The 24,297-nt window shown below is 49.1% G+C and overlaps 1 protein-coding gene across 4 annotated transcripts in view; it reads left to right on the top strand.

Annotated features, from left to right (window-relative positions):
- Positions 1-24,297, top strand: part of HECTD4 (HECT domain E3 ubiquitin protein ligase 4) — a 68,817-nt gene that overhangs the window by 41,360 nt on the left and 3,160 nt on the right. For all 4 annotated transcript variants that reach the window (XM_071445166.1, XM_071445164.1, XM_071445165.1 and 1 more), the window contains exons 40-75: positions 42-177; positions 778-960; positions 1,191-1,361; positions 1,785-1,954; positions 2,270-2,385; positions 3,219-3,322; positions 3,537-3,698; positions 3,834-3,982; positions 4,209-4,288; positions 4,405-4,568; positions 4,993-5,230; positions 5,658-5,794; positions 5,964-6,090; positions 6,702-6,839; positions 6,948-7,084; positions 7,235-7,395; positions 7,579-7,760; positions 8,143-8,348; positions 8,685-8,815; positions 8,980-9,185; positions 9,995-10,174; positions 10,463-11,769; positions 13,214-13,421; positions 14,028-14,251; positions 14,333-14,484; positions 14,891-14,997; positions 15,793-15,916; positions 17,235-17,425; positions 18,315-18,461; positions 19,610-19,729; positions 19,830-19,985; positions 21,318-21,421; positions 22,192-22,413; positions 22,765-22,931; positions 23,349-23,544; positions 23,806-24,028. In XM_071445166.1, the coding sequence (XP_071301267.1) occupies positions 42-177; positions 778-960; positions 1,191-1,361; positions 1,785-1,954; positions 2,270-2,385; positions 3,219-3,322; positions 3,537-3,698; positions 3,834-3,982; positions 4,209-4,288; positions 4,405-4,568; positions 4,993-5,230; positions 5,658-5,794; positions 5,964-6,090; positions 6,702-6,839; positions 6,948-7,084; positions 7,235-7,395; positions 7,579-7,760; positions 8,143-8,348; positions 8,685-8,815; positions 8,980-9,185; positions 9,995-10,174; positions 10,463-11,769; positions 13,214-13,421; positions 14,028-14,251; positions 14,333-14,484; positions 14,891-14,997; positions 15,793-15,916; positions 17,235-17,425; positions 18,315-18,461; positions 19,610-19,729; positions 19,830-19,985; positions 21,318-21,421; positions 22,192-22,413; positions 22,765-22,931; positions 23,349-23,544; positions 23,806-24,028 (6,926 nt within the window). The remainder of the gene's footprint in view (positions 1-41; positions 178-777; positions 961-1,190; positions 1,362-1,784; positions 1,955-2,269; positions 2,386-3,218; positions 3,323-3,536; positions 3,699-3,833; positions 3,983-4,208; positions 4,289-4,404; positions 4,569-4,992; positions 5,231-5,657; positions 5,795-5,963; positions 6,091-6,701; positions 6,840-6,947; positions 7,085-7,234; positions 7,396-7,578; positions 7,761-8,142; positions 8,349-8,684; positions 8,816-8,979; positions 9,186-9,994; positions 10,175-10,462; positions 11,770-13,213; positions 13,422-14,027; positions 14,252-14,332; positions 14,485-14,890; positions 14,998-15,792; positions 15,917-17,234; positions 17,426-18,314; positions 18,462-19,609; positions 19,730-19,829; positions 19,986-21,317; positions 21,422-22,191; positions 22,414-22,764; positions 22,932-23,348; positions 23,545-23,805; positions 24,029-24,297) is intronic.

Here is a 24,297-nt window from a genome sequence, read left to right as displayed (position 1 = left end):
GTTTTGACCTGAATGGTCCAATTGCCTTTGTCTCCTGGCAGGACGGATCCGGTGAGGCCGTTCATCAGCGGGCACGTGGCAAACAGCATGGCAGCAGAGGTGATTGCCCTGCTGCACAGCCTGCTCATGGCCCCAGAGTCCAATGCAGCCCAGATCTGGACAACAACTGCTGAAAAAGTGAGCAAACACAGCCATGAGTGGCACATTCCTCACTGGGGGTTGAGTAGTTATGGAATCTAACGATTAGCGAGGCCTGAGGTGCTCATTTCTGATTTAAACACCAGGTGTGGAGCTGGACAGACCCAGCCCCTTCTCAGCTGTCTCAGGGTGGGACAAATACTCAAAATTCACCCATCATTAGATAAAGTGTTGTCATTCTTCTCAGGCATTAACAATGCTGTTTGTTGGGGAGTTCCCTTTCTTCTGTCAGGTTATTCTGCCTTGGCTGTGGCCTCTGAGGCTACAAAGTTTTGGCTGGAACAAAACACATTGATTCTATGTTCCTCTAAATCCTGCAGCACCCAATCTATTCCTTAGGTGAAATCCTCAGCAAAAACTTTTGCCAAGATTGTATTTTATCCTAAAAGTTACCAGGGAATGGTCATGGCTTTGATGGTGCTCACACTTCAGAGAATTTGGAATATTCTGAGTTACATAATTCTCTTCAAGAACAAAAATAATTCTTCTGAGACTGTGTGGGCTGCAGGCTTGGGGCATTGGTTTTTGTTGGAATTGTGCTTTGAAGTCGTTCCCTGGTATTTTTGCTTCTGTCTTCAGGTTCTGTCTCGGGCTCTGATGTACATTCCACAGCTGGGGAAATATGCAGAGAGCATTTTGGAGAATGGGAGTAGCAGTGGAAGGAAGCTGGCTAAACTTCAAAGGATTGCTCGGCAGGCAGTGGCTGCCCTGTGTGCTCTGGGTGGCTTTAAGGAGACAATTAAAATAGGTTCTGAAGTTCAGGTAATTCAGCACTGTTCATGTTTGATATCCTAGATGAGAATTGCTGCTCTCCTGAGGTTTTCCCTGCACTGGGATCCTTGGCAGCAGGATGTGCTTGTGGAACAGCAGCTTGTGGAGCTTCTTTCCTAAAACACCCCCCCCGTGCTTGTGTGTGCAGTTGGTGTGTGATGTCAGACACTGATTCCTGCCTGTAACACCTTCAATCTCATGCAGCTCTTCTTTGGTTGTAGGTTTTAGGCAAAGGAATAGCAGGAAGCATTGGAGTTGTGGCCTCTATTAATGAGCAAGAAGGTATAGCCACGGTCAAATTCCCACCCACCACTATAGACACTAGAAAGACCTCCCAGGCATCAGACACTTTAACTATTCCATTATCTAGGCTCTGTGTTCCAAGATCTGAGGTATGGGCGTTTTAAACATCCAATATTCAGTATAATCTCGATTCTTGATTTTATTTCTGTCACAGCATACTGACTATTAATCTACAGCACGTAAAAAAAAATGTTTCATCTTTGCTTATAAATGATTTGTAATGTTTGCCTTTGTTTTTTTTAAAGCATATATTAACAATATGTTTAAGTTCTCATTCAAGTAACATAAATATTCATCTTTTGTGCTTAAATATATTCTGTTGCATACTGGGTGGGAGGTTTTTTCCTTAATTTCTGGCTTGGTTTGGGCTTTGTTTATTTTTCTTTTATTGGTGTTTGGTGCTGATTTTGTGATAGTAAAATATAAGAATTAACTCCAGGTAATAAAACACCCTCATTTCTTAGAAACTAACTGCTTGAATTTAACTTTTTACCGTGCCCCCCCACCATCAGGCATTGCCTCTTCATAAACTGTCCATTACTGAGAAGGTAGTACAGGCAGTCCAGTCCATGTTGCTCCCTCAGGAGGGAAGTCTCTCTATTCACACCTCACTTCCTGCAACAGGAGATGGCTCAACCCCAGTAATGGCAGTGGTCCGGCTCCTTGCTGAAATAAGAACCAGGTGGGTCCTGCCTTTGTGCACAAACATCCCAGGGAATTGCATGAGTTCTTGTGCCCTTCCTCTGGGGCTATGCAGCAAGGGGCTGCACAAATTCCTCTTTGCTCCCATTAAGAGTCTGGGTGTTGTTCATGAGTGTTCCTGCAACACACTGAGCAAATGCTTCACTGAATCCATTTATGAAGCAGGGGAAAGCTGCCTTTGGGGAGGGTCCAGCTAAAACCAGGGTTAAACCACCCTTGAATTCACCACTGTAATGCCAGCTTTGAATTCCACACACACTTTGTAATACTTACACTGTATTGTTTTTCTGTTCAGAGCATGCCTGGTGATGGCTCAGCTCTTGGAAGACAGCTCATTCTGTGAAGAATTCATTCAACAGTGCCCAGCTGCTGTAGAAGTTCTGAATTTGGTGGCCCAGGAGTGCAGCCCTGGTATGTAGCCAACACCTTCTTGGCATATTCAGGTCAGAGACAGAGCAGCTTTTAAATCATTTCAGTGTTTTCTCCTCCAGCTACCCTGAGTTTAGGAACTGGCACAGGACAGAGTGTCTTGTCACAGCTGCAGAGCTGCTGATGGCAGAGCAGCTAATAATCAGCCTAAATCACTAAACATTAGGCATTCATTTAGGCCACAACAGGATTATTCTGTGTATCAAAGAAGGAAGTCCTGGTTTTCTTCTGCACTCTCCACTTTCCTTGGTTCCAGCATATTCTACTCTGCATTCCTTGATGTTATCATCTGTATGTTTTCTTTTTATGACCTTTTTGCTGATTTTTGCAATGCTTTGTTATATTCCTGATCCTTGAGCTCTCCTTGTTTAGGGATAAGCACTGAGCCCAGCAGAAATCTTAGTTCAGGGACAAGTTTTTAGGAACATGCCAGAGAAGAAGTGGCTGAAGTGAAGGGTGGGATCCAAGAGATTTAGTGTCAAAGAGCAAGGACTGATTTTTGTGATAGTAGATACAATTTTTTTTTTTTTTTGCTTTCCTGCCTTTGCTGGGCCATAAACTTGTTCACTAAAACAAACTTTACATCTTAATAAACATAACAGTGTCTTTGCAAACCAGATATAAATTAAACATGAGAAAATACTTGCATATGTTACGTTTTACCCTTAATTTTGTTTAGGTAAGTAAGGCTGATCAAACCTCCTCAAAGTGCAAATAGAGTATTTATTTCTGAGCTAAGATTGCTCTGTTGGACTGGAGGAAGCAGCTGGAGGAAGCAGCTGGAGGCTGATGCCTGCTGTGGGTTGTTGTTGCAGGGGAGAGGCTGGTGGTTGTGGAGATGCAGTGTGAGAGGTTACGGATGTTGTACCGCGACTGTGCTCGGCCCCCTCCTCCTCCCCTGCAAGCAGACAGGAGACAGGTGAGCACAGAGTCCTCTGTCCTGGGAGAACCCCCTGCTCCTGCTGCTGCCCAAACTGGGGGCAGCATCCTTGAAATGTTTAATGGGAATTTCTCTATTGGGGTGTGATTTGTTGGGGTTGGATTAAATGTGCCCCTCGTAAACTGTGTGGTTGTATTTTAGTGGGTGACTTGAATTGTGATTGGTAGAATGAACTGCTCTGTTGTGTCTGCAGCCCAAAGAGATCACATGGAGCCCATCCAGGGTGTTCCCCCCAGTGAGAGCCTGCATGTTCTCCTCACACCTCACTGCTGTGACCTTCCTGGCTGATCCCAGTGCAGGTGGGGGCCTTCCTCGGGGCACCTTTATCTATGCCACCTCCCCAGTGCCAGTACAGGTGAGACCTCACAGCTCTCCAGCGCTTTGTCATTGAACATCCAACAGGGCATGAAAAGGAAAAGCAAGAAAATGGCTTCTTTAAACTCTGTTTTGTAAATAACTTCTTAAAATGTGTTATTATTTTTCTTTCTAGGCACCATCATTCTACTGGGAAATTGAAGTGGTTTCCTATGGAGACACAGATGATGACACTGGGCCAATAGTTTCCTTTGGATTTGCCACAGAGGCTGAAAAACGAGATGGGGCTTGGACAAACCCAGTGGGCACCTGCCTCTTCCACAAGTAGGTTGGGGATGCACGTGAAAAACCACGTTCTGTACATTTGTCAGCAGGCTGGGAAGGAGGCTGTAGTGGGCAATACATACTTTTAAACTGAATGCTGTAATAGACTGGAATATCTTTGCAAAATCAGGAGGGTTGAGTTGCCTTTTGAGTATCACAGCTTTGGTGGGTGGTGATCCTGCTCTGGCTCAGTGCTCTGCCTCACTGTGTCCTTGTTGTCCCTCAGCAATGGGCGAGCAGTGCATTACAATGGCTCCAGCCTGCTGCAGTGGAAGAGTGTCAGACTGGATGTGACTCTTTCCCCTGGTATGTGAAAGCATGGCTAAAATGCTTATCTGCTCCATCAGAAAATCCTCTGAATGTCAGGGAAATGCTGGATGAGAAAACTGATGAAATCCTTTATATGATTGTGTTTTTCTCAGGTGATGTAGCAGGAATTGGATGGGAAAGAACAGAAGGAACTCCCCCTCCTCCAGGGCAGCCAGCAAAGGGCAGAGTTTATTTTACCTACTGTGGGCAGAGACTTGTTCCCTACCTAGAGGATGTGTCTGGTGGAATGTGGCCAGTTGTGCACATTCAGAAAAAGGCAAGTGTGTAACAGAAATATGTCCCTTAATATACTTCCAGAAATACTAAAAACATGATAGAAAATATTGAACCTTTGCTGTGTAGAAAAGCAAACTGGTAGTTTTTCCCTTTCTTGGCTAGGTTGAGGTATTCATTAGGCCTCCCAGGTGCATGTGTTGTGTCATTATTCTGCCCATTAGCCCAGCAGTGTGCAGCTGGCCTGGCAGGATGCCCTGTGCCATGCCAGGAGCTCCTCTCTTAGCATTCCTGGCCAGCAGCGGCCTTGCTTCAAAGCACCCAGGTTCAAAGTGTCTTCAGCAGCTTGAAGCTTTCCCAGAGTGCCAGCTGGGGATCCTGGTGGCAGGGAGCTGTGATCAGCTCCTGCCTGGGGCAGAGTGCTGGCTCAGAGCAGCATCTGAGAGCTTCCCTGCCTCCTTTTGCAGAACACCAAGGTGCGGGCGAACTTCGGCTCGCGGCCGTTCGCCTACGCCGAGGGCCAGGCTCACCGCAACGCCGCCGACCTGTGCCTGGACCTGGCCGAGGAGATCAGCGCCAACTTCGAGGCCTTGCCCTTTGCCATGGCCTCTGACAGTGACAATGACGCTGGCACCAGCATCGCCTCCGACCCTGGCACCCACGGGCCCCCCTGCAGGATCGCCGCCGTCGCCACGGCTCAGCAACGTAAAGTGACATTCGCTCTTTAAAGCCCTCCCAGCAGAAATGCCAAGCAAGGAAATAGGATTTAAACCCAGCCTGGCTGCAGTCTTTAGGCTTTAAGTAGTGCTTGTTTAGGTGGGGCAGTGCCACAAGTCAGAGCTGTGTTTATCTGATTTTAGACAAGGCAATTAAAGCCATCTTCTTTGGTCTGCCTCTATGTGAATACATAAATTATTCGTAATTAACGCAGCTTCAATGAGAAATTATCTCATTAGGGCTTGGGATACAATAGGATGTCATGGTGGATTGGATCAGCCAATTGGTTATGCTGTGTCAAAAGGAATTGCATTCCCACCCCCTGATTGGAGAGCATGGAGTGCTGTATATCTCCAATTTCATGGGATGTCTTTGCATGCATTATCATCTCATTACTTCTGTCTGTGTCTTGCAGAGTATGACAGTGACACATCCTGCCACTATAAAATGGAGCTGAGCTATGAGAACTTCATCACCTCAGGCCCTGATCCTCATCCCCCTCCTATTGCAGATGATGAAAGTGATGATGATGATGACGATGATATTCCCAGGGTGAGGAATGTGGCAAACTCTGCCTCCCCTAGCTTATAGCCTAAAATCAGATCTTGTCATTTAGATTTTGAATTTAGCCATGCAAGAGTTCTTCCTGCTTCCCTAACAAAAATATAACTGCTGATAACTTTTCACTTCTCGGTGTTCTAAAACACTTCTGTCTTTGTAGGAGGATCACTATGCCCTCTTGGTCAAAGCCTGGGAAACCAAAGTTTTCCCTACAATTAGAAGAAGATTCCGTAATGAGGCTGAGAGGAAGTCTGGGCTGGATCAGATTAAAGGAGCTTTACAGTTAGGTATGTATTTATTTCCATGCATGTTGTTCTCTGGGATGTGCAGCAAGTCTGAGAGAGCAGCTGTGTTTCTTTCATATTTTACTGTGTTCAGGGCTGGAAAACTTAAATATCACTTGCTGTTTCCCTCCAGTGCTTAGAATTTGGTTTGTGCTCATGCATTTTCTTTAACACTTTTACTGTGTTTGACTACTTAAATAGAGAAAATGGTTTCAGAAATAGTGACAGAATTTGTTGTGATGTGGATGCAGAAACATTCTGGAATAATAGCTTGGGAAGAAACTATATATCTGTGCATTTTTGTCTGTGACTATCAAGGCAAAACTTTTTAGGTTGAAGTAATAATAAAGGGAGATGTAGGAGTTTTGTAGGATTCAGCTCTGGCAGGACAATGTGTTTGTGGGAAAGTCACATTAAGATCAAGGCAGGAATTCTGAGCCCCCATGAGAAGCTCAGGAAAGGCTTCCTGAGGAAAATTTCCCATTTCCATCCTTCAGCCTCACTGAGAGGGTATTTAAGTACTTGGCAAACTCACCTGCTTGGGATATTAATGAGAATAGGAACTTATTTCAGGTGGCTGAGGGAAATAGCTTGCACTCCCTCCTGTCTTTCAGGAATGGTTGATATAGCAAGGCAAACTGTGGAGTTCCTGTATGAGGAAAATGGAGGCATCCCAAGGGATCTCTACCTTCCCACCATCGAGGATATCAAAGATGAAGCAAACAAATTCACAATTGATAAAGTACGGAAAGGTAAGGGCAGCACAGCGGATCCTGAGGGGTAAAGAAAAGCTCAGGGGTTTTTGGGATCTAATTGTCACCTGAGGAAAGCACCTTCCAAGTGGTGTCCCTTTCTGCCAGGTCTCACCGTGGTGACTCGCTCTCCTGACAGCAACAACGTCACCAGCAGTGCTGTAGGAACAGCTCTGCCCAAATTTGCCATTCGGGGCATGCTGAAGACATTTGGTCTTCATGGGGTTGTCCTGGATGTGGACTCGGTGAGTAGAGACACTCTGGGAGGACTTTGGATGATCAGCATCACACAGCTGGGAGCAAAAACTGCTCAGGATGCTGGATTGGGGCTCTCTTGGAAGGAAAAATGTTATTGAATTATTGTGTTACTGACAGTGCTGGGTTTGGTGTTGCAGGTGAATGAACTGGTCCAAGTGGAGACCTATCTGAGGAGTGAGGGGGTCCTGGTGAGGTACTGGTATCCCATTGACATGTTGGAAAGGCCACCTGCAGGGTACAGGAGGACTGCAACCAATGGATTGGTCACCCTGGATAACACCAACATCCAAATTCACAGGTGAAAAGAGAGATGTAGTTACAAGGCACTTTATTACCTGCATTTGAATCAGCTGAAGAGCATTTCCTGTAGTGCAGTTACCTGCTACAGCTTTGTTCTAAGATGTACAAACTTCTGAAATCTTACATTCATGGTTGGATTTAATGTTAAGGAATTAATAGGATTAATGTTTGTGTTCCCTAGGGAGCTGTTGAGGAGTGAGGCTGCCCTGGCCAAGCTCTACTGTCGCATGGCTCTGCTCAATATTTTTGCTCCCAAATCTCCCCACATGTTCACCCGGCTGTTCCACATTCCTGCCATCCGGGACATCACCCTGGAGCACCTGCAGCTGCTCTCCAACCAGCTTCTTGCACCACCTCTTCCTGGTAAACACTTGGTTTTGTCCCAGCTCTTCTTTAATGCAGTATTTTTCTGGGGACAAAAATGAAATTAATGGATTTGGTATTTCTTTATTAGCTGGTTAATAATGATGGTATTAAGAATGAGCTGGGGTGATCCCACAGCTCTGTTTGCCCTCACCAGGGTCTGGGCTGAGGCTGGTGAGGGGCACAGTTGGCATGGAGGGGCCACCCCAGCCACAGGGCTGGGCCTGGGTGGGTCCTTTCCCCTGCTGACTTTTAGACAAGGAGTTTTCCACTTGAAAACAGAGATTTAGAATCTTCCAGGTGTTTTACAGCTTTTGTTTCCCAGGCTATGTAAACATTTGGAGTGATCTTCAAATTTGTGCTGTTTTCCTTGTTGTTCCAGATGGAACCATCAGCTCAAGCTCCATTCTCCTGGCCCAGTCTCTGCAGCACTGCATCCATTCCCAGACCTGTGCTGCCACAGACCTCTTCTACCAGGGCAATTCCCAGGCCATCAGGGAGTGGCTCACTGTGGCCATCACTCGGACACTGCATCAGGGAGAGGAGAGTCTGCTGGACCTCACCAAACAGATCTGCTCCTTTCTGCAGGTAAAATACTCAGTCATGTTTCATCAGTTCCCTTCTCAGGAGCCCTGGTTCTCTGTGTGGTTGGAATTTCCACGATGCTGTCCCTCACAGGGAATTGTTTCTCTGGGTGGGTTCTGTTATCCTGCTGGTAGTGGGCACACTGAAAACAGAAGCTGTAGCAATGCTGTGGATTGAATTAAAATTAAGTGGCCTCCCACTGTGTCATAATTTGCAATTAATTAAATACATTGGCTGTATTTCTTTATTTATAGAGTGTATAGAGCACTCTATAAATAAAGAAGAGGGAAGAGGTTTGCTGCTGTTTGGGATCTCTCATGATGAATTGTCCTGTTACAGGCGGCGCCAGAACAATTTCCCGCTGAAGAATTCCCAATTTCTGAATCCAAGGTCAACATGGATGTGAATTTCCCTGGGGCTGCCTTTGTGATTGTGTCCTGCAAGGAAAGTCAGTCTGGGTTCCGAAAAGAGTGAGTCATGGAGAGGGGCAAGGCTGGGTCTGAGCCTGCAGCCCTGGGGATGCAATTTTTTATTTTGTTTCAGTTTTTCTCTTCTCGGATACTTACTCTGAGTGGTGGCTGGGATATTTTCCAGCTGGTTTGAGGCTAACCAAGCTGTGCTGCTGTTTCCCCAGCTCATCCCTGTACAAGGCCCCCTGGGCTCGGGTGCTGGTCTATGGGCTGGGGCACAAGGTGAAGAGGAACGGGCAGCTGAACCTGATCGAGGCCGTGTGCTACCCCCGCGACGCCTCCCCCACCAACACCGGCCTCACGCCGCCCCCCACCACCAACCAGTACCCAGCTGTCATCACCCCCACGGACAGGGTGCACATCAAGCTGGGTGAGCACAGCCCCTGCTCCAGGGAAGAGCCTTCACTGTGCTCTCAGGGCTCAGAGTTTCCTTATGGCTTCCGCAGCACCTTCCCGTGTGGCCGCCAGTCCTAGCAGCAGATGGGACAGGATTTTTGTTCAAGGAACCAAAAAAAGCCTGGTTTTATAACCACTGGCAACCATGTGATTCTGATTTTTGTATTCCAGAAGTTCACCCAGCAGTGTATTTCAAATATTTTATTCAAAATACTGATTTCTGCAGTGTTGGTGTTTGAGGAGCTGTTTCACATGGAGAGTAATTTTTTATTGCTTTTTTAGGTGTTTGTAGGACCCTCTTATCCACAGAGTAATAGTGTAGCAATACTTAGGTCATTCCAGCAAGAAGAATTATTAATATTCTTTTTACTCTTGCCCAGGGGGAGAGACAGTGGGATTTACAGCAGTGAAGGTGACTGGGTGCAGTGAGTTCTTAAAACTTCCCCTTGGAGATCCTTAAGTTCTTCTGCTGATGTTGTTTTCAGTACGCATCAGACAGAAATAAAGGATTTTGGGGCAGGTTCTCTTTGTATATTTAGGTATGTTCAGGCTCAAAATTATTCTGTTTCTTTGTGTGAATAAAGTGTTCTCCGTACATTTATAATTACAGATTATATTAACTTATCAATATAGAGAAACATTCCTATTTGTGTATTACAAGGTGCTACAGAGAAAATTCTCACTTAACAGGAGTTTAGCCTTGAAAAGATCCTAAATGTTACTGCTTTTACTTTATCAATGCTCAGAATCATGATAAGGATTTTCTTGGACCTTTTTGCTTAGGAGTGTCTCCTCCTCCTGGAGCTGTACTGGTCTTGCATTCCCTCCCCCTGGAATTCCCCCTGGCAATGGCATTCACAGAACAGCTCTTAACCTGGAAATTAGAAGATGGGGATGGAAAATCTGAAGATGAACTGGATACTATTCCTGCCTCAGTTCTCTTGCAAGTAGTGGAATTTTTAGGTGAGAATGGAGTATTTCCTTAGTAATGAGCACTGATAATGTGCTGGCTCAGGTGAAGAGTTCAGGAAACAAAAAGTGCAGTTGGAATTTTCTGATCTCTTCCACTGTAATGAAATTTTCTTCAAACTCCAGAAACTTTCTGTTGATTTGCAGTTCTTGGAGTAACCTTCCTGTCTTTCTTATTGCTGCCATGATGTTGAAATTCCCTTTTCTGGTGCTTTTTAAATGTTACTTTCTGCTAAGGGTGAAACACTGCTGACTGCCATATGCCTTGCCTTCCTCACACAGGCAACTTCCTCTGGACGACTGACATGGCAGCATGTGTGAAGGAATTGATCTTTCACCTCCTGGCCGAGCTGCTTCGCAAAATCCACAACCTGGAGCAGAAGAAGAATCCAGCAGGATTGTCCTCATCCATCGCCCTGCAGCTCAACCCCTGCCTGGCCATGCTCATGGCCCTGCAGTCAGAGCTGCACAAGCTCTACGACGAGGAAACCCAGAACTGGGTGTCTGGGAATGCCTGTGGTGGCTCTGGGGTTGGAGTGGCCGACCAGGGGAGATTCTCCACGTACTTCCATGCCCTGATGGAAGTGTGCCTGGCTGTGGCAGAAGTCACCTTGCCCATCAACATGAGCGTGACAGCCAATGTGATCTCATCCACCAGCGCCCCCAATCTCAGTGATTCCTCCTCCTCATCCTCATCTTCCCCAGGGCAGACACCACAGAGCCCGAGCTTGCTGTCCAAGAGGAAAAAAGTCAAAATGAAGCGGGAAAAAACTTCATCTTCAGGGAAAAGGGCTTCATCCAGGGCGGCCGAGACAGACGCGGCGCTCCTCAGCATCGGGGGCAGCAAGCCTGAGGACATGCTGTGGTTCCACAGAGCTCTGACCCTGCTGATAATCCTCAGGCACCTGACAAAGAAGGACCCCCAAGGACTGGGTGTGACCAACGATGCCGTGGCAGACGCCTGCCAGGCCCTGGTGGGACCCACGGCCCACAGCCGCCTGCTCGTCATCTCCGGCATCCCCACGCACCTGGAGGAGGGCACCGTCAGGAACGCCATCAGGAAAGCCTGCAACGCCCACGGCGGGGTCTTCAAGGATGAGATCTACATCCCCTTGCAGGAAGAGGATCCCAAAAAAACCAAGGACAAAGCGGAAGGAGGAGAGTGCAGGACGGAGCTGGAAAAGCCGACGGTTTCCAGCAGCGCCGACAGTTTGGACATCAGCAGCTCCAGCAGCGTCACCCCCGCCATGAGCGTCAGCGCCTCGGCCTCCACCAGCCAGGCCTCCCTGTGCAGCTCCCAGGGCTTGTCCCGCACCGTCAGCGACATCTCCGGGGACCAGTTCCAGGCGGGGCTGGAGCTGCCCATCCCACCCGGATTGCTGGAGCAGCCCCACGTGGTGTCCAGCCAGGAGAGCTTGGATCTTTCCCACTGCAGCACCGGGAGCTTGGGCAGCCTGGGCAGCCTCGGGGAGCCCCTGGACAACGTGGAGACGGCGTCGGTGTCGGACGTGGGCTCCATGTACACGGTGACATCTCTGGACAATCAGCCGCTGCTGGCACGGCCCATCAAGGGCTTTGCCGTGGTGGAGGTAACAGGGAGGGGCCTCTGCAGCCAGGGGTTTTGGGAGAACGGGGTCTCATTTTAGGAACTGGCTTTTTCCATGGTCAGTGGATGTCTAAGAGCGTGGGAAACTGGGAGTTCTCAGCCATCCTGTCCAAGCCAAGGAGCACAGAATTCCCTTTCCTGCATTCCCAGTCTTGGGAACAATCCCTGTCTCTCAAAGGACAGAGGGGACCCCGTAGTGGAGTGATCCAGCAGCAGGTGGAGAACAGAAGGAAGCAGGGAAGAACTCCTGTGTGTTCCAACTTGTAGAGTTCATTTTCACAGAGTGCTTTTGAAGCCAAGGCCATAAATGAACTCCTAAGGGATTAAATTCCTGGAGGATTGGTAGCTGTGGAGCACAGCAGCCAGTGCAGCTTCCAACTAAGGAAATCTTTAAAATGTTTGCAGTGGTTGGGGAACATGTCAGGGGAAAGATCAATTAATTTCCCCTTTCATGTGCCTTTCTCTAAGATTTGTTCTGGCCACTGCTGAGATGAATTTAGAGATTGGGGCCCTTCTGGTTTGACCCACAATGCAATTATTTAATGTTTAATCAGTACCTTTTCACCTATTTTGAACCACCTATAGATTTCTCTATGAAGCTACTTTAGGGGAGATGATAAATTTTGTTGCTGTCTGGTTCCAGATTAATTTTTAAAAGCGTTGTGGGTGGTTTCCATCAGTGCTGGGTCAGTCCAGGTGTTCAGCTCTACACAAGAAGCTCCCTCTCTGCTGCTTCCACAGATTGCCTGCTGGAAATTCATCATAAGCTTCCAAAAGCACAGCCATTCCTGATAGCCTGGGAATGGAGAGAGGTGTTTTTGTATAGTCTGGGATTGTATCAGTTCCTCTTTTAGAAGAAAATCAGCTTATTCAGATGAAAACTCTGCAAGTTCCTATTCTTGAGCTGTTAATTGACGTGAAGACATCATTGAAATAAAGCATTAAGTGTGGAGAGAAAGCTGCCAGAGTGTTCACATGGAAACCATTCCAAGTCTGGAGCTGCTCTGGTAGTGGTTATTCTGGGAATCAAAGGAAGTTGCTGTTCCCCTTCCCAGTCTGTGTAGCTGAGGCTTCAAAGCCTGTGATAATTGAGGTTTTTCAGAGTGGAGAATTGAGGCAGGGGCAGCAGAGTTACAGACAGTGCCAGCTTACCTGGCTGGCACCTTCAGCAGCCTGAGAAATGGGATAGCTGGATCAGAGCTGTGCCTGGTTATCCCAGCATGAGCATTTCAGGGCTCTCACAAAGGATCTTTTCTAGTCTGAACCTGAGTTTTGGCATCAAATTATTGATGCAGCAGAGAAGAGAAGCAATAATGATGATCAGAATGGGGGGGAGAGAGTGTGGAAGCTTAAACCCCAAATTCCTCTGAATGGAAGTGAATTTGTTTTCTCAGAATTGCTGTGAACTAATTTCATTATTTGTACAGATAAGGTCAAGAGCTAAAATAGAGAAAATCCGAGCCAGCCTCTTCAACAGCAGTGACCTCATTGGCTTGTCCAGCCTGGATGGGGAGGATGAGCTCATGGAGATGTCAACTGAAGAGATTTTAACTGTTTCCACTGTAAATCAGAGTTTGTTTGACACCCAGGGGAGCCCAGCACTAGAAGATTATTTCAATGATAAGTCAATAAAAGGTAAGTGGTTTGATATTGCCAAATCCCTCCTGTGTTCAGCATTTGGGGGATGAGCAGGGCTCAGACTCTCCTTGGTTCAGTATAAATCAGGAGTGACACCAAGCCAGGGAGAAATTCCAAAGTGAGATTTATCCCTCCAGGGGCTATTTGCAAGCTGAACATTGCTCAGTTGTCCACCCAGCTAATCAAATAAACCATAAATAAATAAACACTCCTCATCCACACAAAAAACTACTGATTAAATTCTTGAGGGACTTTTTTTTTTTTAGAAAATAGCCACTGAAATAAGTTTGACTGCTAGTAAAGTTGATGGGTGTTGGTGTCTGCCTGCACAACAATTTTTATCCTGGCATGATAAATAAGCTGCTTTTTTCATCCCCACTACTCCCTCAAGTAATAATTACAGGATGTGGCCAATTCTCTGTGTTTAATGGGGTGCAGAAGGAGCAGGAGCACTGAAAAAGTGATTTTTTTTTTCCCTTGTAAAAGTGATTTTCCATGTCAAACCAAAATATTTTATCTGAATGCAAAATCTATTTTCACATTTCAAATTCTAACCAGTTCTCACGGTATGTTGTACCAAATTGTTGGTTTTATTTTAATTAGGTGAAAAACTGGTCCCAGGTGCTCGGGAGGTTCTCACAGAGATCTTTAAAAGCTGTGTCCATTCAGAACAAATGCTGAGCCTGACCCCAGCCAAGCCCATCAAGGTGGCTGACATTTACCTCAGCAAGGAGCAGATCAACTCCCAAACCCCTGGGAACCTCCTCCACGTCTTCTTCACCAACGTCCGCCCTCCCAAGAAGGTGCTGGAGGACCAGCTCACCCAGGTAGGGCTTTGACAGCTCTTCTCAGCCTCTCCTGGTGTCACTTGAAAGCACTGGGTGATGATTCACTTCTTGTCTTGGAAGATTTTAAGGAAATACGGAGTTCCCAAGCCCAAATTTGACAAGAGCAAGTACAACAAGGCAGGCAAGGAGCAGCACCCGGTGAAGGTGGTGAGCACCAAGCGCCCGGTCACCAAACCCCCCACCAAGGAGAAGTCCATGCTCAACAGTGTCAGGTGGGTGTCCTCAGTCCTCTGGCACTTGGGGAATATTGGATTTCACTGTACAAATCCAGGTTTTTATCCCCCATCCCTCTGTGCTTCTGTGTATTGGAACAAGGGAACACGTGCTCTTAATGTCAGGGCATCTCAGATTTCTGGCAATTATTTGGCAAAGTGTTTCTTTTCCCAGAGATTGGGGTGGAGTTGTTGGGATGTTCTATTTACAGAACATTGGAATTGTGTTCATCAGTGTTCTAGCCCAGTGCACTTATTCCAAAACACAGATCAGGTTGGACAGGGTTTGGAGTAATCCATGGCAGGAGTGGGACTGGATGGGCTTTAGGATCCTTCCAAACAATTTTGGGATCCTGTGAACAAATGAAAGAAAACTTTTGATCCTAACACCCACTTTGTCCCTTAGCCGAACAGCCTTAAGTGAGAAGAAGCCCACGGTAAAGCCCAAATCTCCTGAGAAGAGCAAACCCGAGGAGAAGGACCCTGAGAAGTCTCCCACTAAGAAACAGGAAGGTGGGAGCTGCAGAGAATTTTTTATAGTTTTATCCTAGAAAAATATTTTTATTATTGACATGTTTATATGACTTCGTGATTGATTTGGTTTGTCTTTATTTCTAGCAAGCCTAACTACATTTTTTTTTAAATTGTGATTTAAAATGCTGCTTTTATTTGTATCTCTGTGAATCTGGGCCCATCAGTGTGAGAGCAAACAGTTCTTGCAGCAGTGTGTAGGGCATGTCAATAAACCAGACAGAAAACTTCCTGTGGGATGTAGTTCCAAGGCTTTGGTGTAGTGAGGGTTTGGGATATTATGGACTTGAACCAGGTGGGTTTTAATTGTGCTTCTCAATTTATATTGGGAAATTCTTCAGTTACAAGTGGGAAATTGGATAAAAAAGATGATTGAGATAGCTCAGAACTTCTGGAGGAGACAGCACAGCCAGGGGGGACAGGGGTTGTGCTCAGAGCTTTGGTCTGGTGGAAGAGTGAGCAGACATGAGCTTAGACTCCCTTCTTCCTGGCAGGAAGTGCCAGGTTAGCTCAGAAAAGGGGAATTTCAGCATCCAGCCAAGTAGGGTTAGAGGGAGGTGTTCCAGAGGAGCAGAGGGGGGTTTGAGCCCTCTAGGACAGTGAGAAGGTGCTATTGACTGAGGTGGATCAATGTGTGATAGATGGAACTACCCAGGAAAGGGTCCATGGTGGGATGGGACAGCAGGGGGAAGCTGGCAGCAGCCACCTCCTGCTCCTGCTGGGGTGAGGACTCCATGGCAAGTCATGAACTCTTTGCTGGTCCATGTTTGGTGGCAGTTCCTGAGGAGAAGTACCTGACCCTGGATGGATTTCACCGGTTCGTGGTGGACCGCTCCAAGCAGGACATCCGGAGCGTGTGGAGAGCCATCCTGTCCTGTGGCTACGACCTGCACTTCGAGAGGTACAGCCTGCACACCTCTCTGAGGAGGTGGCACTCACTCACTGTGCTCACCTGATCCCAAGTGCTCCTAATCCAGGAAGCTTTAACACTTCCATCCATGGCTGCAGGGCCTGAAGGGAAATCAGTCATTTCTTCAAAATGCATTTTAAAAGTCACGTGCTGTCCAAATGATTTCTTGTGCACAGCATGGCTGTCAAAATCAGATGCCCCAGTGTTCTTTAGAGCTTCCAAGCTGTATAATAAGTTTCCTGAAGGGAGCTGTAGCTCCATGTCTGTCCCTGGTTTCCTTCCCCAGCCAGTGCACTGGGTCATTGTTTAACTGGCAGGGTTGTTACTGGGTCAGAAATGCTTTAGAAGAGGAACTGTTAGATTTCTTAATATTGTAGAGGAAGAAAGTCCCTTAAATGAATTCTCCTTATCTGCCTGTGTCAGGCCATAGGCTAATTGCCCCTTATCATCTCCAGAGGAGATAGTGCACTAAGAGTGCTTAATAGGCAGGGCCTTTGTGCCTAATTGTTTAATACCAGTGAGGAGAAGTGGCTGATGAATCAGCTCTTGGCCTCACACTGGGGTTCTTGTCATGGAACAGCTCTGCTCAAGGAAAGGGGAGTGAAGAGCAGGGCACCAGCTTCTGCTCCAGGTGTGTTGGGATCTCCAGCTTGTCAGAGTGACCCCGAGAAAAGTTGGGAAGTCTCTTTTCCCAGCCCAACACTTGAAGAAGGAGTCAGGGCTCTTCATTTCTTGGTCTCAAGGTTGTTCATTGTTTCTTATCTATAAAATTCTTTCTCCTGCCCTGCCGAGGTCCATCCAGCAGGACAGTTCCAGGCACTCTGCCTGCCCCCAGGGCAGTGTTATGTCTTTATATTAAAAACTACGTACACAATGTTTGCAATTACTTTCCAATACCTATTACCTATGTTAGACAGTGAGCTTCTACTCTAAATCAATCTGTAAGTGCCAACATCACAGCAGAAGATGGAGGCCAAGAAGAAGAAGAAAGGCTGGACATGCCCAGATCCCTCCATCTTACCCCCATTCTAAAATCCCCCAAATCTCCTTTTTCACCTTGTGATAAATTCACTAGCATTCTTCTTCATTTGTCGTGGCTTGCAGATCTCCATCTAAGGTTGGTAACTCGCTCCACGGGTCATAATCAAACCCACAGGGGCATCTTGGGCTCTGTGCCAGGGTCTCTGAGCCCCCTGGCAGGGCTCCTGGCTGCTCAGGACGGCCAGAGGGATGTCCTGGGTCCTGACACGGGTGTGCTCCAGGTGTGGTTGTCCCTGTGAGCGAGCAGCTGTGCCCTGTCCCCCTCCAGGTGCGCCTGCATCGACGCCCGGCACGCGCAGAAGGCGTCGCGCAAGTGGAGCCTGGAGATGGACGTGGCGCTGGTGCAGTACATCAACCGCCTGTGCCGCCACCTGGCCATCACCCCCGCCCGCCTGCACCCCCACGAGGTGTACCTGGACCCAGCTGATGCAGCAGACCCCAGGATCTCCTGCCTCCTGAGTATGGCTGGGTGCTTGGCATGGAGGGGTTTTTTTTAGAGGGCAAGAGTTGGGAGTGCTCCTGGTGTTCCTTTGGAGATTGGGTGTGACCGTGTTCACAGGGGCTTGGGATGAGGGGAGAGACAAGGATCTGACTCCGTGTTTCAGAAGGCTTGATTTGTTATTTTATGATATATATTATATTAAAACTATACTAAAAGAATAGAAGAAAGGATTTCATCAGAAGGCTAGCAAGGAATAGAAAAAGAAATAATGATAACAAAGGTTTGTGTCTCGGATTTTCTGTCTGAGCCAGCTGGGCTGTGATTGGTCATTAATTAGAAACAATCAACATGGCCCAATCAAAGATCTACTTGCTGCATTCCACAACAGCAGATAATCAATGTTTACATTTTGCTCCTGAGGCCTCTCAGCTTCTCAGGAGGAAAAATCCTAAGGAAAGGATTTTTCATAAAAGATGTCTGTGACAGGCTGGGGGCTTGGTGGGTTTAGGGGAGTGCTGGGTCTGGATCTTCTCTCTCTTTGGGTGAGTGCTTGGGCAAAGTCAGGGATGCAGTGCAGCTGCTCCCTGCTCTCCAAGCAGAGTTTCCAGCACAGGCTGGAGCAGGAAATACCTGGTGGGTTCAGCTTGCAGGGGAAGGAAGGCTGGATTTCCACAGATTTTAGTCACCTAAATCCAGTTCTAAGCACTTCAGGAGAAAAGTTCCATGATAATGGGAGATTCTGGACTCACACCGAGAGACTGGAGATCCAGGAAGGAACATTCCTGCATCCTCAGCACAGGGATCAGAGGGGCTGCTTTGTGTGGCTCCTGGACCAAACCTGCTGGGGTTTGCAGGAGGTGGAACAGGGATCTGTTCCTGTCCCTGACTGGGAGTTTCCCTGTGCAGATGTCCCCGTGGAGAGCCTGAGGCTGCGCTTTGCCCTGCTGCAGTCCCTCAACACCACCCTGGAGACCTTCTTCCTGCCGCTGGTGGAGCTGCGCCAGAGCGAGATGTACGGGAACAGCATCGCTGCCCTGCTGCAGGAGGCCAAAGGTCAGCGGGCACTGACCCCACGGGGCACTGATCCCACGGGGCACCTCTGAGGGGCACTGACCCCACGGGGCACCTCTGAGGGGCGCTGACCCCACGGGGTGCTGACCCCACGGGGCACTGACCCCACGGGGCACTGACCACAGGGCACTGACCCCACGGGGCACTGACCCCACGGGGCACTGACCACAGGGCACTGACCCCACGGGGCACTGACCCCACGGGGCACTGACCACAGGGCACTGACCCCACGGGGCACCTCTGAGGGGCACTGCCCACAGGGCACTTCTCTCTTGATTTGCTTTTAAAGAACAGGGGGATTATCCTCATGACACCACACCCACAGAGGAATTTGTTCCACCTTCTGTGTTTGTGGGTCTTTATCCACTTGAGAGTATCCAGAAATCAAAACTTTGTTAGTTAACAAGCAGGTCAGGTGAAAGTCTCAGGACTTTCCTGTTTGAGCATTTTCTTGATCTTTTCTTGTAGCTAATGCTACAAATGTACCAGAGTATTTTTACAGCCTTCATTAGACACCAAAAAACCCCAAGATTTGGGGCATTACATTGTCCAGTTTTGTTTTATGAAGAAGATGATATACAGAATTCACCAGGGGTGTCAGTATGTGAAAGGAGTTTTCTGTATTGGCCCAGCTGGAAAAAAACCACTCCTGAACCAGTGTGGGGGAGTGAGGAATATTCAGAGATTTCTCTTCACAGAGATATGAGGTATTAAATATATTTTTGGGGCAGTGTCACAGCCCTATTTTTTATCATTTCTTGCCTGTAGCTTTACTGTCAAAACATCTCAGACTCCTGAAAGCTATTTGGCAATATGTTCCTATTTACAGAGATTGTGGTGGAGTTGCTGGGATCTAATTATAGAACATTGGAATTGTGTTCATCAGTTACTTATTCCAAAAAAACAGGAGGAGCAAATAGATGGGACTTGGAGAAACCTGAGCTATGAAAGGTGTCCCTGGTGGAACTGGATGAGTGGAATCATGGAAACCATTCCATGATACTGTGAAATATTGTTTTAAAAAATTTTAGATTAGCCATGTCTTAGAAGGGGAAAATTTTATTCTGCCGTTGTCCACTGGAGAATTTCAGGGGTAGATTAACTCTGCTGAAACGTGTTTGTTTCTTCAGGTTTAATCTTTTATGACACAAAAGTCACTGTCATGAACAGAGTGCTCAATGCCACCGTCCAAAGAACCGCTGACCACGCAGCCCCAGAAATCACCCTGGACCCCCTGGAGATCGTGGGAGGTACAGCAAGCACCGATCCTTTCCAGCACCTCGGAGCTGCTTTCCCCCAGCTCAGCTGCTTTGTGAGGCTGGGGGTTCACTTTCCCTTTGTGTTGGACAGGGGAGATCCGTTCCTCAGAGAATTCCTACTTCTGCCAGGCTGCCCGGCAGCTGGGCTGCGTCCCCTCGTCCCAGCTCTGCGTCAAACTGGCCAGCGGGGGCGACCCCACCTACGCCTTCAACATCCGCTTCACCGGGGAGGAGGTGCACGGCACCAGTGAGTGCAGGGCAGGGACAGGGGAGACAGGGCACCAGGGAGGGCAGGGCAGGGACAGGGGAGACAGGGCACCAGGGAGGGCAGGGCAGGGACAGGGAGTGCAGGGCACCAGGGAGGGCAGGGCAGGGGACAGGGAGAGGGGACAGGGGAGACAGGGCACCAGGGAGGGCAGGGCACGGGGACAGGGAGTGCAGGGCACCAGGGAGGGCAGGGCATGGGGACAGGGAGTGGGGACAGGGACAGGGCACCAGGGAGGGCAGGACAGGGACAGGTGATCGGCTTCACCGGGGAGGAGGTGCACGGCACCAGTGAGTGCAGGGCAGGGACAGGGACAGGGAGTGGGGACAGGGACAGGGCACCAGGGAGAGCAGGGTAGGGCACAGGGAGTGGGGACAGGGAGTGCACGGCACCAGTGAATGCAGGGCAGGGGACAGGGACAGGGCACCGGGGAGAGGGGACATGGGGATAGGGCACCAGGGAGAGGGGACAGGGGCTCTATGGTAGCAGGGAATGGGGACAGGGTACCAGTGAGTTTGGACAGGGCTCCATGGCACCAGGGAGTGGGGACAAGGGGTCCATGGCACCAGGGAGTGGGGACAAGGGGTCCATGGCATCAGGGAGTGGGGACAGGGACAGCCCAAGTGGCTTCCCTCAGGGACAACTCTTCAGCACAACCTTCCTCGTGTGGACTTCAAGGAGCAGCATTCCCTTGTGGATGGAAAAGAATGGGATCCCCCTGGATGCTGGCTCTCCCTGGGGTGGTGGTTGCTCAGTGTTTGCACCAGGAGGAGACTGGGTTTAACCGTGGCCTGAGGGGATTTGGCACAGCAGAGCTGTTCTGTGGGGTATTGAGGCAGATCCCAAAGAGCAAAGGGATCCCTGCTCTCCAAACCCACGTGGGCTGTGCTGGCCCTTGGTGGAGATCCATGGGGGAGTGTGGAGCCAGAGAGCCCAGAACACACTTCTGACATCCCCAGCTCCTGTCACCTGTCTGAGGTGCAAAGGAAGTGAGTCTACAGCCATCAGCTGAGCCAAGGCTCCTTCTCCCAAGGGGAATTCTTGTCTTCTGAAGGGCTGGGTGCTACTGACAGTGTTTATGAGGAGATAAATGTTGTGGCTGTGGCTCAGCAGCTGTGCTGAAGCCTGGAGCATCACCTCCATTGCTGTAGGACAGCCTCATCCATCTCCTAATCCAGCACCACATCCCATTTGCAGGCCAGCTGGTAGAACAAGTATTCCTGCTGTTCTTGGAGTGCTGGAAAGCAAAGCAGCATTTAGGAATGCAGCAGGAACAAAGGAACGTTTCCATTGTTTTCCCTCTCTCTTTTCCAGGTGGATCTTTCCGTCACTTCCTTTGGCAAGTGTGTAAAGAGCTCCAGAGCTCCTCCCTCTCCCTGCTCCTGCTGTGCCCCAGCTCTGCTGTCAATAAGAACAAGGTGTGAGATCCCAGTGCCAAAAATGAGGGGTTTTTTTCTCTTTTTGAATGCTGGGTTAGAACAGGAGTGGGACACATTGGGTCAAAGGTGCAGAGAGAGGCCTCAGATCCATGAAACCAAGCAGATCCCATATCCTGGGAGAGCTGGGAGTTGGTGATCCCATGGTGCACCTCTTGAGTGCAGCAAAAGGGAACAGAATTTGTATTCTGTGGCCTTACTCCAGGAATGTCACCAGAAAGGTCTGTCACCTTGCCAGGAGAATAAGATGCTCCATCCAAGCTGTTTAGTGTCATATTTGGTACAGTAGATGTTCTCTAGAAACAAGATAAAGCTGATGGTCCAAAGAATTCTCTGTAATTCCTTCCTGGGAATATTCTTAGGGCAGGAAACAGTTCAGTTCCCTCAGCTTAAGACCAACTGTGTAACAAACCTGGCTCTGCAAATCCAGGCTCAGAAACATCCCACAACTGAAAGACTTGGATATCAAACTGATGTAACAAGTTCAGAAAATGCTGTGAGTGTTAATCAACAGCTTGGCAAAATGGGAACCAACCAAAATGGGGTTGATTGGATCAGAAAGTGATAAGATAAGGTGATACCAGTGTGTAAAATACAGGGACTCCTGCTGTGCTGGAGCAGATCCTTTGGTACCCAGCTGAACATTTCCTGAGTGGAGCAGGAAGGATGCACTGGCACGGGCCTGCTCCCAGCCAGCCCCTCAAGCTGTGGGCAGGTGCTCAGTGCTGCCCTGGCTGCTGTTCCCTCCACAGGGCAAGTACATCCTGACCCCCAGCCCCATCACCTACGCCGAGGAGCAGCTGCTCCATTTCTTCGGGCAGCTCCTGGGCATCGCCATCCGAGCCGATGTTCCTCTGCCCCTGGACCTCCTGCCCTCCTTCTGGAAGACCCTGGTGGGAGAGCCCCTGGATCCCGACCTGGATCTGCAGGAAGCTGACATCCTCACCTACAACTACGTCAAAAAGTTTGAAAATGTAGGTCCCTTTTCCCTCCTTCTCCTTCTCCTCAGGATTCCCCCATGGCACAAATGTGCCTGCCCTGGCTGGTGGCTGCCAGGTGGTTTTTGTGGAAGCAGGGTTGGGAGATGGGTGGATTCTTCGTGGATGCAGGATTTTATATCCTGTTGCCTTGGAGAAGTTTCCCACACTCCCCTGCTGCAGGGCACAGTGGAATTCCGGCTTCTGGAATATTTACTGGAATTGCTAAACCAGAGCAGAACTCCCAAAGCAGGATTTTGCTGCTTTGTTGGAGTCCCCGTTGTGGGGACACCTGTGAGGAGGCACTGCCATGCAGGTGACCAGGTCCTTGTCCTTGTTCTGTGACAGATCAGTGACGAGACAGAGCTGGAAGCTCTGTGTGCCGAAATCGCCTCCCAGCACCTGGCCATGGAGAGCCCCGACTGCCCCAACAAACCCTGCTGCAAATTCACCTACCTGAGCCTCACTGGGGAGGAGGTGGAGCTGTGCCCCAGGGGCAGGCACATCCCTGTGGGGTAAGGAGCAGCCTTCCAGGCAGGATGTGGCACAGAACATCTCTGGAATCGTTCTCCAAGCACAGCCTCTCCAGAGGTGCTTTTGTAACAAGTTGGAAGGATCTGGGAAAGCTTTGCTTTGTGAGAAGGTGGCAGAACTTGGGATCAGTGGTGCTGTTTGGCTCTGTAAGGGACAGAGGAGCAGGGCTGGTCCCAGCTGTGGGGGCTCCCAGTTGTGAGGGATGGGCAGGTGGGAGGAGAGGAGGAAGTGGAGGACAGCAGAATTATCTGGGAAGCATTGGAATGCCAAGTGTGTGTTGCTGACTCTGGATTGTTCCAGACCAGGATCTCTCCATAAAACCCTTCCCTGTGTAACACAGGTGGGGCTCAAGGGCTCTCCCAGGAGTTCTCCCTCAGCCCAGGTCTCTGCCCCTGCAGGTGGGAGAACAAGGACGTGTACGCGGCCGCCATCCGGAGCCTGCGGATGCGGGAGCTGCAGACCCCGGAGTGCATGACAGCAGTGAGGGCAGGGCTGGGCTCCATCATCCCCCTGCAGCTCCTGACCACACTCACCCCCCTGGAGATGGAGCTGAGGACCTGTGGCCTTCCCTACATCAACCTGGAATTCCTCAAGGTGCTTTGGCCACACTCCTGTGGGACACAGAGAAGGGGATCCTGCAGGGGAAGGTGGGAGGGGAGAATCTTTAGGTTTTGGTTCCTCAGCCAGGACGTCCTTGGGGAGCTGCTTTTCCCCCAGGGAAGTTCATTAAGATTTCACTTGATTCAGGAAATAATAGGGTGGGGTTTGTGCAGAGAGGAGTAAGAGTCTGAACTGGAGAAAATTCCTGAAGGGAGAGAGGTGAGCAGCAGTGGACACGTGTCCCTGTCCCCTCAGGCACACACCATGTACCAGGTGGGACTGATGGAGACCGACCAGCACATCGAGTTCTTCTGGAGTGCCCTGGAGATGTTCACGCAGGAGGAGCTCTGCAAGTTCATCAAGTTTGCCTGCAACCAGGAGAGGATCCCCTTCACCTGCCCCTGCAAGGACGGCGGCCCCGACACCGCCCACGTCCCTCCCTACCCCATGAAAATCGCCCCCCCCGACGGCGCCGCAGGTACGGAACCGAGGGAAAGGAGGGGAAAAGGAGAGGAAAAGGAGCTGCTGCTGCTGCTCCCAGCTCTGTGCCCCCTTTAATGAACACTGACAAAGGAGGGGCAGGTGGTTATGAGGGGAAATCAGGAGAGAATTGGGGCTTAAATGATGTAAAGCTAAAATTTCACCTAAAACTTGAACTGCATCCAGTGGGGAGTTCCTGCCCATGGTGGGAGAGTGGAACTGGATGAGCTTTAAGATCCCTTCCAACCCAAACTGTTCTGGGATTCC

This window comes from Agelaius tricolor, unplaced genomic scaffold, assembly GCF_023055355.1.
Source record: "Agelaius tricolor isolate 1412-34295 unplaced genomic scaffold, bAgeTri1.0.p SCAF_20, whole genome shotgun sequence".
In the NCBI taxonomy this organism is placed as follows: domain Eukaryota; kingdom Metazoa; phylum Chordata; class Aves; order Passeriformes; family Icteridae; genus Agelaius; species Agelaius tricolor.
The sequence above is the reverse complement of the archived record's forward strand: the minus strand, read 5'-3'. Positions and strand labels throughout refer to the sequence as shown.